Below are 15,844 nucleotides of genomic sequence, written 5' to 3' on the forward strand. Positions count from 1 at the left end.
TTGTGCAGCTAAATATTAATGACCAATCAATGTTATGCCTGTAAGTAAATTATAAATGACTTAAAAGCATACTGCAGAACTGGATGAATAGATAGACATTTTTATGAATGAGTTTTCAAAAGACTTTGGCAAAAAGGAAGAACTTGGCTGCTCTGGGGCAATGTTGCAATCAATCACAATGACTGCTTAATTGAACTACCCATTGAATCAGTATTGTCTCAAGATTATGTCTAAGTGTACATTATAATGCTCAACCGTGTATTGATAGATGTTCAGGTAACCATCCATGCAGACAGCATCAGGTTGTCTTTGTGAATGTATGGCCAGAAATTTAACTTAGAATAAAATTTGTAGTGACAAAAGAATGCTGTGATCTGGAAACATTCTCTAAAGTTAAGTATTTGGGTTGTTAGTCCTTAGAGTAGAACTATTGAAATTAATTGATTGAATGAGTCATAGCCATTAATTTTAATGAATCTACTCTAAGTAGGACTAATATTGGATACAACCCTTTGATAATTAAATGTATGTGTGCACAAGGAAAATCATATTATTTTTGTTATACCCTTGTTGCCATTCCATTACGTTCCCTCAGTTTTACAGTATTGTTCTTGCCACAACCACCATCACCTGTCATAAGTTTAGATTGTGAATTTTTGGAGGCAGGGACTGTTTTTTCATTTTTGTTTCATTTTTGTTTCATGTGCACTGAGGGTGCTGTATAAATAATAACTTTATCTAAATACAGTACAATCACAATCACAAAAGGAGGGATGAGGTGATACTGTATCCTATTGTTCGTCCCACCCAATTTTTAAATAAATTGAACAGTACAGACAGCTCAGTTCTAAGGGAATTGATTGTGAATTGCAAAAATGTGGAGAGCTAAGGGAACTGAAATTAACAGATATTTCTATTCCTAATTATGGCATAAACTTTTCTGAACCAGACTCCCAATTCAGTGCACATGTGTTTTTTTAAAAATGTAGAGCATTTATTACTTATTTTAAGCGGGTGGGGAGTTACCTTCGCCTATGATAGCTCTCAGTGCTACTAACAATGATAATTAGCTTGCAAAATACTTGCTTTTCATATGACAACTTTTTAATAACTTACCTAAACTGAAATGTTTTAAAGTGCGATGAATTTGTAGTAGCTTTTCCAGCTAAGTGACAATTACATGGATCTTCCTTAACCAACATGAAAATTCTTAGATTGATAAATGAAATTATTCTCTTGTTATAGCACTGACATTTTAAATTGAATGTTCTTCTCTCTTCGCTCTCATTAAGCATGCTTATGTATTACTGCAAATAACCACAGACAGTGCCGTTCATTGAGTTAAAAAATTGGATTTGTTTTCCTCTGGCAACTTGGAGCAATTTGGTGCCTGTTAATAGTGAAACAGATAAAACATGGGGGTCGGGGAAGGGGAATTTGACTTTTGATGAAGTGTTGCAACATCTGAATAGTCTTTAGATTATTAAGAAGTCCTCTTCAAAGGATCAGGGACATAGCAGTGAATGGAATTAAGATGCAAGGAGTGGAACTTTCCTCAGGTTAGCTGGGTTTAATGTTGATGTTATTGTCTGTGACTTTGTAGTCTATTGATCACTTAGAATTGATCCTCTTTTACCCACCCAGTTCTTCTCAAAATTCCTACCATGATGCAATGGTTTCTACAATGAATTATCTTCCGAGGAACCTCTGTACTTTGGCCCTCGACTGACCTCATATCTTGGTTGGCTGTCCTCTTGAACAAGAAGGAATGTCTGAGGCCTTCCAGTCCTAGTTAAGAATTGCTGTAGGCATAGTGTCTTCTTGAGCTCTGGCATAGTCCTGTGTCTTTGACACTGACTTCTGACTTGCAGCTTGGTCTTGCCTCCTGGGTTCTGACTTGCTCCTTGGTCCTGACAACAGACTGGTGTCACAGCTGCTTGTTCACCTCAAATTACCAGCCCAGGGCCCGCCCATGATAGCTGATTGGTTGTAGGGTCACCCAGTGAGCTGTATGGATGTGCAGCATTTTTTGAACCCAAGCCTAGCAGCATGCAAGGCAGTCTAATGTAATGAATACCTAGTCCTGGGTTCAAAATTCGCACAGATTTATCAGAATTATTGATGTATTTGGGGGTTGGAAATTGAGAAAAAATATGGTACTGTGGGAAATGCAGTATAATTGTCTCTACAATGTGGGTGGTTTTTTGGTTTTTAGAGTTGATGGGGTGGTGATTTGTGCATGCCTTTCTCCCTTTTTCACAGTCAAGCTTGCAACAGAAATGGAATAAATAGCAACAGAAATGGAATAAATAGCCGTGTCAGGAACATAACTCTACTGGATCCTGGTTTGTTTGTTTTTAGGCAATCACTAGATGGACAGAGTTTCTAAGAATTTTCTTTCCCATGCTGATGGAAACCTTTTAGCGCAGAATGTCCATTAAGGGTAACCGCAGAACTTGAATGTGTAAAAACGCAAAAAATTAATAGTCTGGGACACATTATGGCAGGAGTGCCAAATTACCCACTCTTCCACCATTCATCATCTTTTTTTAATGGATGTGTTTATCAGGGCATCATGGGAGATTCAGCCTCTGCAGAGCTGAAGCATTACTGCTAAATGGATGTGAGGCTCCAGCCCCTTTAATGGCTTGAAAGCAACCTGCCTTAGGAAAACTAGCGTGGGGTGGGGCGAGGTGGGGAGATATATGAGGTATCTACTGTTTTTCTGGGAAGCATTTGGATCATCCCCACAGTGTGCAAAGCTTATTGTAAGTTAGCCAAAGAATGTATGGTTGAACTGATCACATCAGGTTGTATGCAACGTAGCTCTAGAGAGAGAAAGTTCTATCAGTGCAAGGACCTTTGTTTGTGTGGCTGAATGTTTTCCTCTTCCCCTTCCCCTATACCACCCCAAAATTTGTTCTGGTGGGTCCCCCCCTACTGGCCCTGGGACCCACCTTTGAATAAAAAAGTTGGAGACAACAAGAGTTAAAAACAAAACTATTACATTTTCTACAGAGAGAGTTTGAAAGCCAGGGTACCACCTCAGAAAAAGGTCCTGTTTCCACTCACCTCCCTTCTGGTGGCAGGTGCACCCGATGAAGAACCTGTGAGGCATATGTTAATATATGACAGGTTCATGTGAAAGGAGGTGGTCTCTTAAGTAATCAGGTTCTAAGGCAGCACTTTAAATTCTGGTAGGAAATAGAACAGGAGAGGGTCAAGGTAGAAGGCTTTAGGTTCAGTCCTTGCCAACTCCAGTTAGAAGGATCTAACATCTGGTGATGTCAAAGACCTCTGCCTGAGACTTGAGAGAGCGGCTGCCTATCAGACAATTCAAGGCTAGGTGTAAAAATCACCTGAAGTATTACAGTGCCTATGCTGATTCTTTTATAACTGTATAATCAACCTTCTTCCTTGAAGAATGCCCCCCTATCTTCAGATTCGGCATTGGTTTAGTCCTTTAGCAAATCGGTGTATGGGAATGGGAAATGGATGCATTTAATTGTTTCCACAGCTCTCCCAGCCATTTATTTCACTCTAATTGGGAAAAGTCTTGGGAAGGAGGAAGGGTCACTGCTTTGCATTTGTCGAAGGAGAATAATTTTCCAATATAGCAGAGTTCTATTACATGCCAGGTAAATAATTGAAATGTTGCTGCAGGAAACCCTAAACCCCAAGGTCATATTGGAGATGGCAGAAGCAATGCAGTGTAAAGGATAGGCTGCAACCAGTAAAAGGGAGCATTTCTGAAAGCATCAAAGAGTGCATATAGTTGAAAGCATTCACATGATACCCTGCCCATCCCCTTTCTCATCCCTGGGATGAATAAGAGGCTATTATATTTCACATGCCTAATAGCCATCTGTCATAACAAGAACATGTTCCCCAAGGCTAACAAGGAGAAGAGTGCAACCTCTTCACTGCTCCTGGCTCTAAAGCATCTCTCTGCTGAGGCCTCATTAGCATTCTTCTCCACAGAAAAATGAGGTTGCCTGATCTATTCCCAGCAATTTTCTCTTGTCACTCTTCTTTTCATGCAAAGCCAGGTTCAGGTGGGGCAGAACGCTTCGCTTTCTCTGCTTGTTAAACTCTTCAGCACTGGCAAGCACCCATTTTACAGCTTTGTCCATTATAAAATTCCAACCCACACCTATTGAAAAATTATCTGGAAAAGCTAGCTTCTCAAAATATATTCTTTCTTTTTCCTTTTTACATAAAAAGAAAGCAGTGTTTTCTTGGGCAGCTACTGTATGAAAGAAAGGGGAATATGGAGTTCTGAGGACCGATTTCATTACCCAAGTACAGGGTGCAAACTCTGTTAAACAGTCCGGAGTTTAGCCTTCTTAGGCAAGTGATGCAACTAGCCCAGTGTGTTGAAGCATCAGATGAGAGATCAGTGTGGATGGGTTGTTTGCAAGTAGAACACTCCGACAGCAGTGATCAAGCCTGCTTTTTAATGCATTTGGCCAAACTCAGGCCAAATAAGAAGCTGCTGCTCCAGGCAAATGTCTTTTCCTGGAAAATGACAAGAAAAGAAAAACAGCATTTCCTTTTGCATGTCACTTTTAGCATAAAGGGAACAAGGGAAACTGACAGGCTGATTAAAATTAGGTGTCATGACCTTTTTGAACAAACTCTATGCACTTTTTAACATTAAAACCTGTTTCATTCCTTACGAAGCTGTTTGTGACCTAAAGGTGAACACTTAACCTCAGCATCTCATTCTCATCAGTTGCTTCCTCATTCTAGCAGCATCCCAAATAGCATTTAAGGGACAAACCAGATGTTATATTAGTCGTGCCCTTGCCCTGGTTCACATGATTTTGTAAAAACAAAGATTCGGGATTGAGGATACTAAGAGTCAAATTTAGACCAGTTTGTGTGTTTTTTTAATCCGTACATTGGTTGTGTTCATGCTTTTACGTTGTGAAGCAGGCAGACATTTCCTTTGAAGTGAACTTCCTTTAAACCCTCACTAATATCTGAATTAAATTTGTTTATATTCATATGCAGTGCTGTGCATGTTGGGGTATAAATGTAATAATAAATAAATTGTTCGCCTAGAAGTAGGCCCCACTGCTTATTTTCAAACAAGTGCATAAAGGATTTCAGCCTGAACAATCCTTGAAGCTCTAGGATGCTGATTTTATTTTAATTTTACAAGATCCTGACATTTAATGTCTAGGGAGACTGGATAATTGGTACCAAAAACTGTGTTGGTTTGAACAATTTGAAGAGCAGTGAAAGGTGATGGTGGTGGTTGTTTCTTTTGCCTGTGTCACAATAGTTAAGGCTTTATGTCAGCGAAAAGCTTCCCTGTGGATAACTAGGTTACTGGGATATAAGGGGAAATTCTATTTTAATTAGCCCAGTAGGTTGTTCAGAAGAGTGTTTTGCTGCTCTCTTGCATTCGTATATTGGAGTTCAGTCAGCTGCATCCATTCTCTACTCAAGTCTTATCAGGGCTGAGTGATGGTCAGCAGTTTGAAATGACCAGGAGGCAGGACTTGTTCCAAGAGATCGGAATCGGGTGTGTGGGTGTGGGTGTGTTAAAGCTCCAAGTCAGGAGAGCAGGTCAGGGCTAAAGCACAAACCAGGACACAGACCAAGCCAAAGGTCAGGACCGAATGACAACCAAAAGATACCAGAATAACATACAGCTTGGGAAGGTCTTGTTGCTTGGGTAAGCTGGACAGTGCTCTTGCCTGTCCAGGAGAGTCCAGTGATCAGCCTGGATAAATGGGGTCTTGGACTCTGTGTAGGCCAGGGGCTAGGGGACCTGTGGCCCTTCTGAAGCTATTGATGGGGTGAGCTCCCGTTGCTCGGTCCCTGTTCCTGCCCACCTAGCAGTTCGAAAGCATGTCAAAGTGCAAGTAGATAAATAGGTACCGCTCCGGCGGGAAGGTAAACGGTGTTTCCGTGTGCTGCTCTGGTTCGCCAGAAGTGACTTAGTCATGCTGGCCACATGACCCAGAAGCTGTACGCCGGCTCCCTCGGCCAATAAAGCGGGATGAGCGCCGCAGAGTCGGCCACGACTGGACCTAATGGTCAGGGGGCCCTTTACCTTTACCATCTCTAGCCAGCATGGCCTTTGGTCAGGGATAATGGGAGTTGTAGTCAAACAACATCTGAAGGGCCACAGGTTCCCTACCTCTGGCCTATGTAGATGTTGCAACCTGCAATTCAGTGGCTCACCAGTTCAGTGCTTTGTTCTAGGGAACCCAAGATACAGTCAGACCACGAACCTAAAATGGGAGTGCATCAACTTCATTTATAATCAGAATACCTAACCAAAAAAAGAATGTGTATCTTGAAAGTTTAGTCCAAACGGGAAGACTAGCTTTATCCCAGAGAATTGCCTGAAGGCACTCTTGCTTGGGGTGAGTCCAGGGGTGTGGAACCTGTGGCTCTTCAGCCACATCATGGCCACTGCTCAGGAATGATGGGAGATGGAATCTGGCAACAACTTGAGGGCTACAAGTTTCCCTTCCTTGATATATAAGGGCCTACGTTGTTTTAAGTAATTAGCAAGGTGATCAAATCAATAGTGTTTTTGAAATGAATGTTTGTGAGTACCGTTGGCTTATTCCTGCAGCCACACATGGCTCCTGCGTTACCATATACAGCTAAATGCCAAAAAGCAAAAATGCCCGAAGTAAAAGCTACAATTTTGAAGTATGAAGTGCAGTTCTTTACAACAGTTGAGTATGTACTACGCAGTTGCTTTCTTTTTCCCTAGCTTTATGAGTTGCCTTTTCATAAATGTGAAGTGTTCTTGCATTCATGTCCTCCAGCACTTGGAATCCTTTGGCCTTTGAATAAATGATTGTTGACTAGTGTTCACATCTGGACTGTGGCAAAGTCTACTAAGGAGATATAAAATCTTATGGTAATCTGATCTACTTACTACTAGGCTGAGTCTTCAGTAAAATATATGGGTAGGGCTAAAAAGGGAAAGCATTCACAATACAGTTTACAGAAATAAAAAGTTGTAAAGCACTTTAAAACACAACCCACGGATAAGTGTATTACGGTCAAACACTCCACCCATTCTTAATAAAAAAAAATGTTATGTCTCTGGGAATGTCCTCTGCACTGATTTTTGCATTTTGACATTTCAGTGTATTACAGTAATAGTAATTTTGCTTAACAGGAATAACTTACCTTTGCCTTTCAATTTTTTTTAATAGATGACATATATTTGGAACAGCAGAATATTTCTTCTCTTTTGCCAAGTCAAAGCACCATGGGCAGCATGACTCACGAAGCCTTAACAAAAAGCACAACGGATCCCAAGGCAAATAGTGTGTTTCCTGAGGGGTTGTTGTCACCTGTTACCTCTCCTGAGGTGACCTCATCGGACCAAGAAGGAACAAGCAGAGTCTCAGCTGGACAAAATGTACCACTGTTGGATACTTCGGTAACAAGCAACGAAGCCGTCTTAAGTAATGATAGATTGATCAGCTCCTTTCCAAATGCACAACAAACCCCTTCATTGAAATCTTTTACAGAGGACTATCATTCAGGTTCCTTCCCAGTGAAAGCAACAAAAGAATCCTTGCAAACTTTGCTGTTAGCGCCTTCATTACCTGCCATCTCCTCGCTGGACTACCTGGAAACACTGCAAACAACATTGCAAAGGGCTGCCTCTGTCCCCCACGTTCCTCTGCCCTCTTCAAGGCCTTTTGACATGGCAGATGTAACTCTGACTCCGAGCAGAGACTTGCTGATGTCCTCCACGTACTTAAGTTCTGTTGCATCTGAGGCAGTGGATGCAACGGTTGGAAAAGGAGGAGAGAGTTTGCTGTTTTCTGCGCAATCCTCAGCACCTTGGCTTTTGGATACTACTGCGAAAGGGTCTTCCTTATTCCTGAGACAGCTCGGTGAGGTTACCCAAATTATTCCAGACATTTTGACAAGTACTGACACACACACGGAAGCTCGCTATAGTATTAATAGCAGTAGTGCTACAGGAACTCTAAGCAGCTCGTCTGTCCTGAACGTTTTGAATGAAATTCCTGTTTTGTTAACTAACACAGGGACTGATACGTTTTCAGCTCTGCTTCCTTTTGTTTCTCCCCCTGCTTCCCCAGCTACACTTTTGACTGCCTCCAGTAGTTCTTTTAATGAGGAATTGTTTACACACGAGCTTTCCTTTCAATTATCCAGAAGTACAGCATCAGTTTTGCCTGACGGTTCAGAGAAACAAACTCAAGCTGAGTTCTTCAGTGACGTTGCAAGCCCAGTGCCTTCCACTAGACCATATGCTTCATGTTCTTACTGTGACTTCACCTCAGTTCTCTCAGAGCCAGTCTTTTCAGTGGCACCTTCAGAAAATGATGTGGGCTCAGGTGATTATGTTGAGACACCGTCATTCACAGCCTCTGAGGTAAACGGTGTTGCGCCACTTACATCCGTAGTTAGTGACTTTTATGACCTGCAAGAGCCTCCTCCTGAGGTCTTCGATACTACTTTCCCCTCAAGACCTGTTGTTTCATTCTCTTCAAGGTTTACAGAAATCTCCATGTCAAATGCTGTGGACATTAGCCTTAAAAACATAATATTTACATCAGTTTTCCCTTCCTATGGCCGGTCTTCTGAAATAACATCACTGGAGAGTGTTCCTGTCAGCTTTCCCTACTCTGTAACTGAAATGGTTATGTCTAGTGCTGTGGAACTATCCTCTCTCCTTGCCACGGTTCCTCTTGAATCTGCCTTCACCGAAAATGTGAACACACCATCCATGACAATCAGGAACTCAAGTCTGGAAATATCTGAATTAATGCCATCAGAATCTACCGTTTTCCTTAGCAAAACACTCGTGGGTTTTCCCACAGAAGAGCCTCTTGTAAATAGATCAGACATTCCATCCAGCCTTCCATTAACACCTTTTCCCTCTGAGCCAAATGGCTCCTCACATTGGACATCTGCTAGAGCCACATCATTCTTGATAATGCCAAGTGATTTGACAACATCTTTACCTCATGTTTCGCCGACATTCCTTCCGTCATCTGTGTTTCTCGACAGTTCTTCTAGCTGGGGTTCAGCTGAGCTCCCAGCTGTTGACATCACAAGCATAGAGGCATCCCAGACTTCTTCATGGCAAACTTCATTTTTTAATTTGAACTCATCTTCCGTTTCAGTCACACATAGTTCTACAACTGTGCCATCATCAAGTCTCTATATGAGCTCTAGGTCACTGGAACCAACATCAATCTTAGTGATGGAATCTGAATTTTATTTTACCTCACCTTCCACACAAGCTACCTCTCAGTTTGAGTCATCACCCATAGCTATTGATGCAACCGTCCCTACACTGGTGCTTCCCACCTCTGTCCCAGAGCCTGTTTTCACCAGCAATATATTGGAGGATGAAACGCATGTGACCTCGTGGTTCACCTCATTGCAGGCAACCCCCATCTTGGCATCCTCATCCCTTTTATCTACTATTACCACAACTACTGTTGAGGATGCTGGTGCTACTGCTAACCTCTCCTCGGTTTCCTCATTTACTGAGGCAACTGAGACCACAATGTTTTTTAGAACTACCCCTTATATGCCACCGTTGGCTACGGATGCGAGCAGTGTTACCGCTTCTGCTACTGAATCAGTGGCCATGGTGTCTTCATCTGCACCTACAGTGACTCCTCCATCTGTGATGACCCCTGTTGAATCTGGACCTCCAACAAGAACTACTAGTGTAACTGAGTTTACCAGCATGACAATCCCTACTGCCACCACCTTTAGCAGCACAATAGGCCTTTTGACAACTACCAGCAGTACACCAAGGTCATCTACAGCACCTACCACTTCTGCACTGGTCACGACTCCAGAAGTTACAGTGGCAACCATTCCAGCTACCATTCCAGCAACCAGACAGCCCTACGTTTGTGACATCACAGTCCCTGATAAATATATAGTGAAAGCCGGTAAGACTTCCCACCCCACCCAGATCTGTTGTTGTTCTTGTGTTATTAAAAGTTGTTCCTTAAAATCCACAAATTCATGCCATTTTGCTCAAGGAATGTGAACTACTGGTGTCCTTCCAGGTTGCGAATGTCATATACTGTTTATTTTGCACAGCAGTACGAATATTATTCATTTAAAATATTTCATACGCTGCCTTTCAGTTCAATTCTTTACTGAATACTAATGTTTTCTGTCTCAGGCCAGGAGTGGTGCAAATAGGTAGACTGTAGTAGCCTTCCAGATGTTGGAATACAGTGGTACCTCGGGTTAAGAACTTAATTCGTTCCAGAAGTCCGTTCTTAACCTGAAACGGTTCTTAACCCTAGGCACGCTTTCGCTAATGGGGCCTCCTGCTGCCACTGCACCGCTGGCGTGCGATTTCCGTTCTTATCCTGGGGCAAAGTTCTTAATCTGGTTAGCGTTCTTAACGCTGGGGCAAAGTTCTTAACTTCCTGGTTAGCGGAGTTTGTAACCCAAAGCGTCTGTAACCCGAGGTACCACTGTAACTCCCATCATCCTTAACCGCTGCCTCCAATAATCTTGGGAACTTTGTTCAGGGTGCTGAGAGTTGTTAGGAGACTGCCTAATCCCCTCACAGAGTTGCAATTCCCAGAGTGGGTTAAAAATCAATTCCTCTTTCCAGGGAACAATGGGAATTGAAGCTCTATGAGGCGAAAGGGGTCTCCTAACAATGCTCAGCACCCTTAACAAACTACAGTTCCCAGGATTCTTGGTGGGAATCCATGATTGTTTGAAGTGGTGCGATACTGCTTCAAATGTATAGTGCAGACGGAGCCTGTGATTGGATGGCTGTCCTTCATTGTTCCCTATATTTCTGATGCTCAGGCATTGAGGAGCTTTGTTTATATAGCCAAAATGGCACCACCTGAACACAGCAGGGAATTACTGGCATGCTCTGGAGAATCACCAGGTTTGCAGAAGTAAAAAAACCATTCAAGGGGAAAAATATTAAGGGTGGGTGGGCAGAACACCAAAAATGATTTAGTCAGGACTGGGCATGCTCAGTGGACATTTTGTTGCAGTACCACTTGATAACTGAAAGGTTACCTGCGCGGAAGGCCAAATAGTGAGGGATTCCCTTAAAAGCCTGCTTAGAGGCTGCAGCTGGTGTCTGCTTCCTGGGAAAAGCCAGAAGCATGTTATGTGAGCACATCAGGTAGATTGCTGAAGACAATGCAATGTTTTTGCCTAACAGTGCTTCATAGTTCTTGAAACTGCATCATCACCTTGTGCCTAGGGATGCGTGAAAACCACAATTTAAATTTAAAAAACTTTTTTAAAATTAAAAAAACAGGTCTTATTTATGCTTCTTATTTATGCAGGATTGATGGGCTGCTATGTTTCAAAATACCTATTAGTGTTTCTGACTGAAAATGAAATATGGATAAGGGTGGAAACTCCAGCTCCTTGTAGTTCTCTGCAATCACTTTTTAAAGATCTGTATGAGCATGGTTTAAACAAATAATATATATATTCATTGATTCAAATTTCTAGTTCTAGCTCGGAAACCTATAGTAGAAAACATCAGCGAATCCATCAAAGAAATCCTGAGAGCTGAATTTAGGAGGCTTGTTGAACTGGAGGTAAGCAATATCAAACGCACAGTGTGCTGCGTGGCTGCTATTAATAATTTGTTTAATTATTCAGATAATTTGTTTCATTATACAGCATCACAGGAATACTTGAGAGATATGGGTGTAACTGGATATATCGTCCACTTAACTGGTATCTTGTTCCTCAGCGATAGTGCTGTTGCATTTTTCTGCGGTGCCAGTGTAATGCTGTGGTTGTGATGGATTGATATAATAATTGGCATGCACCGTCCTCATTTGCCAGTCCACGAAGTCCCAGGACAAGGCCTTCAATTCATTTGTCTCACTGGGTCACGATATTATGAATATGGTGCTTTTTAAAGTATGAGCTATTTCCCATTCATTTACAATGGAAACTGTGATTAAAAATTGATCTCTGGGCCATGATAGGCGTGCTTCTTTTGGGAATAATCCACAGAACCTTCCAAACTTGGGTTCATCTCCTGGCAATCCCTTATATTCCTAAAAAAAGAGAGGACCTATTTCTGTGCACCTAGTCCTGTTTCTGTTGCGATTGGACGACGCCATTGCATGTTCGCCATCTTGGGAGGCAGCTTTATTTCCGAACTGCAACATTAATGTCTGGGGTGTTCTCACCTCCCTCGTGAAAAAAGACCCATGGCTTGTGATGGAATACTGCCAAGGTTGCTATCTTGAAATTGGCTGCTGTGCAGCTTAATAACCTACACTAATGAATTGTTGTCAGAGATCTTGGAAATGCATTCCCTAGTGTGAAACTTGCTCCCTGCGAACAGATTTGACTTTACTGTAAGGCTCTGCACATAAACAGGTTTATGAACAGGGAAACCACAGGTAAATAATGTGCGTTCCAGGTTTTGCTTTCCTTACATCTTGCATTTACTGCTCACAGATGTTTCATTTTTATGATGTGTTGTGCAGGGGGTAGTTCTCTTAAATGCAGCACCGTGGCAAAGTACACTTCAGAAAACTGAGGTGTGTGGTTGTAATTTAACATTCATGGCTCAACACCAGTATGAGAGATGATGATGATGATGATGATGATGATGATAATAATAATAATGTAAAGTGATAACGCTTTCATTGCAACATCTTCTGGCAGCAAAAGGGGGTTCACACCTTTTAGCCCTACAAAGGTCTTAATTATGACTATGACCAAGTTTGGATTGAGTTTGCACAAAGAGAGATGTCAACATTAATAATAATAATAATAATAATAATAATAATAATAATAATAATAATAATAATTTATTATTTATACCCCGCCCATCTGACTGGGCTTCCCCAGCCACTCTGGGCAGCTTCCAACAAAATATTAAAATACCGTAATACATCAAACATTAAAAGCTTCCCTAAATAGGGCTGCCTCCAGATGTCTTCTAAAAGTCTGGTAGTTGTTGTTCTCTTTGACATCTGGTGGGAGGGTGTTCCACAAGGCGGGCGCCACTACCGAGAAGGCCCTCTGCCTGGTTCCCTGTAACTTGGCTTCTCGTAGTGAGGGAACCACCAGAAGGCCCTCGGCACTGGACCTCAGTGTCCAGGCTGAACGATGGGGATGGAGATGCTCCTTCAGGTATACTGGACCAAGATTATTCCTTTGCAAGTTGTGGGTTGTCACCTATTCTTAGACATGCTTTGCCGTAGCACCACCCCAGGGAATGCTATAGTCATGTTAGTTGGGTGGATTTCATGTAGTTGTGTGTTTAGGAACGTAATGGGCTGCCTTATACTGAATCAGACCATTGGTCAGCACCCAGTATTGTCTCTACTGATGGGCTGCCCCTCTTTCCAGGTTTTTAGATCAGAGTCTTTTCCAACCCCACCTGGATCTACCAGAAATTGAACCAGGGACCTTTTGCATGTAAAGCATGTGCTCTATCATTAAATATTTTTGGGGATTGGTAGATTGTGATAGAACTGTGGGGACTGGGTTAGATGTTGCCAAGGAGGGGGTAGAAATTAAAGAAAGGCAATTACAAGGAGTCTTCAGCCCTCGAATCTGTAACTGATTCCATTCCTTTATCACAGTGCCAAAATACTATGGTCCCATTGCACTCAGGTTCTGTTGAAATCAATATGAAAATTAGTTCTGACTTCAGTCCCATTTATTGCAGCAGGATTTAAGTGCAACTGGCTTGGTTTTGATTCAGCCCTGTACCCCTGCTGTGTAACCTCGTCAGTGCTGAACAGCACACCCACCCCTATACAATCTTTCTGTTTTGCAGTGCAATAAATAATGCTCCTTCTGGGGTTTTTGGAATTCTCATTTCCCCCCCTTTCTTTTTAATAGGTTTATAGATTTTCTCCCAAATTCTCGTTTCTGGTGACCTCAGGTCCTTTTGTTTACACGGCAATTGCTGTCATCAACGCTCTTGTGGACAGCAGCCTTCTACGGGGGCAGGTACCTCTCATCTCATCGCTACAACCTTCTTTCCCTGTTCCAGACCGCAAGTTCCAGGTGCAGACTGGTAAGCTGAGCTGTATCACCCTTGTGTTTTTGCACTGCGCACAAGAAGCCAACCTTAAATCTAGTAACACAAATATTTGTTTTCTACTCCTAGTGCTTCAGTTTGTGCCTCAAAGTGTTGACGTTAGGTTCTGTAACTTCAGCCAGCACATTGAAAAAGGGCTGACGATTGCATTTGGGGAGGTGAGAAAACATCACCAGGGTATTTCCAACTTCAGTGTCCAGGTAAGATGGCGACAGTGTTGTTGATTGTTATTATTGCAGTTATTCCCAGCAGATGAACGGATGTTCTAAGGCCATTCATGACAAAACCGAGACTTGAGTTGGTGCCTTTCTGATTACACACATCAGGTTTTTAGCCATTGCACTAAACTAGCATACAGAATATTTAGACAAAGTAGATACTTTATAAATCTGCCTAGACAGTAAGAAAAGAAAATTCTGAATGTCGCTTTTGGAACAATCACTATGCTAGAATCCAGAAGTATATCAAGCAGCTATAGGTATGATGTGTCAGAGTAACCCTGTCTCAGCCAGACAGAAAATTCCATTAACTTTTGTTTAACTTATGTCCTTTGTGACTGTTGTATTTTTAGAATGGTGGATCAGAGAAAGAGGAGCAGGGCTAATTTTTTTTGCTTTGCTCTTACCCGGTCTTTTCAGATACTGAATATAACCCTGGGTAAATCTAGAGCAGTGTTTCGGCAGGGCCCTGTGCAAATTGTGTTTGCCATCCAAGAGAAACACAGATTCTTGAACGGGTCTGAAGTCAGTGAGCAGCTAAGGAACCTCTCTGTGGTGGAGTTCAGTTTCTACATGGGCTTCCCCGTGCAACAGATTGCAGAACGTGAGTATTCACGTAAAACAGCAAAATCTTGTTTTCCTGTTGACCCTTATTGCTTATTTCTTTAACATGTTTATTATGATTATTATTAGTATTCTTATCATCATCATCCCATCTTTTTGCTAAAAAGTCTTCAGCATTAAAATGGTTTTTTCTTTAAAAAATTACAGTCCCTTACTCTCCAGCGTCATGGTTCCCATAAGGACCATGTCCAATAAGGAGGCATTATCTTCCAATCAGTCCCTCCCCCTTAGCTTACAGGATTAAACTGATGAAAATTCTGATTGCACAATTCTGATATGGCAGAATTGCACAAGATCTTTAATAGTTAAACTGGGGCTGCTTAGTGCTCTGAGTCTGTCCATGTGTGTGTGTGCGTGTGCTGATCTTTCTAGTAAATTAAGCATCAGAAACATTGGGGGAGAAAAGAGGTGGCAAGGGGCTTCCTGCTGGAGGAGACTCTTGAGGAGGATTGGGAAAAAACCAGCAATAAGAAGCTCCTTTCCTTTGCTCTATTACCAACAAGATTTTGAGGTGTTTTCAGCTGAAGCTGAAGGTCACTTGAAGGAGGCTGGGAGAGAGAGGCTGGGAAATTGTCTTAATTTGCAGAAAGCCTGGCACACACGTACACCCCCCCCACTCTGACCTCCACTCAGCGCACTAAGCAATGCACATGACTTGTGCAAATCTGCTCATGTGAGAAGTAAATGGAAGTAGGAAGGACACTCCTTGAAAAGTCACCACACATGTCACATCAACTAAAACAACAACAACGCACCAAGGAGTTTCCATTGCCAGTTGTGACTGCAGATGTATAAAAGGTTATTTTTTTCTTAGTGGGTTTTCTCTCAGTAAGGGGAAATCAGGGTTGAACTAATTAAAAGTGTGAGCTGGTATTTTGTTTGACTTCGAACTTTGTGTGGATGTTAAGCAAAAAAAAGTCTGGAAATGAGTAGCCCTGAGCCCACA

The 15,844-nt window shown here is 42.1% G+C and overlaps 1 protein-coding gene across 5 annotated transcripts in view; it reads left to right on the top strand.

The window, feature by feature from the left end:
- The window catches only part of KIAA1549 (KIAA1549 ortholog), a 111,498-nt gene that overhangs the window by 45,537 nt on the left and 50,117 nt on the right, over positions 1–15,844 (top strand). For all 5 annotated transcript variants that reach the window (XM_028747613.2, XM_028747609.2, XM_028747610.2 and 2 more), the window contains exons 2-6: positions 7,194–9,932; positions 11,488–11,576; positions 13,855–14,032; positions 14,126–14,256; positions 14,695–14,878. In XM_028747613.2, the coding sequence (XP_028603446.2) occupies positions 7,194–9,932; positions 11,488–11,576; positions 13,855–14,032; positions 14,126–14,256; positions 14,695–14,878 (3,321 nt within the window). The remainder of the gene's footprint in view (positions 1–7,193; positions 9,933–11,487; positions 11,577–13,854; positions 14,033–14,125; positions 14,257–14,694; positions 14,879–15,844) is intronic.

This window comes from Podarcis muralis, chromosome 10 (genome assembly GCF_964188315.1).
Source record: "Podarcis muralis chromosome 10, rPodMur119.hap1.1, whole genome shotgun sequence".
NCBI classification, from domain to species: domain Eukaryota; kingdom Metazoa; phylum Chordata; class Lepidosauria; order Squamata; family Lacertidae; genus Podarcis; species Podarcis muralis.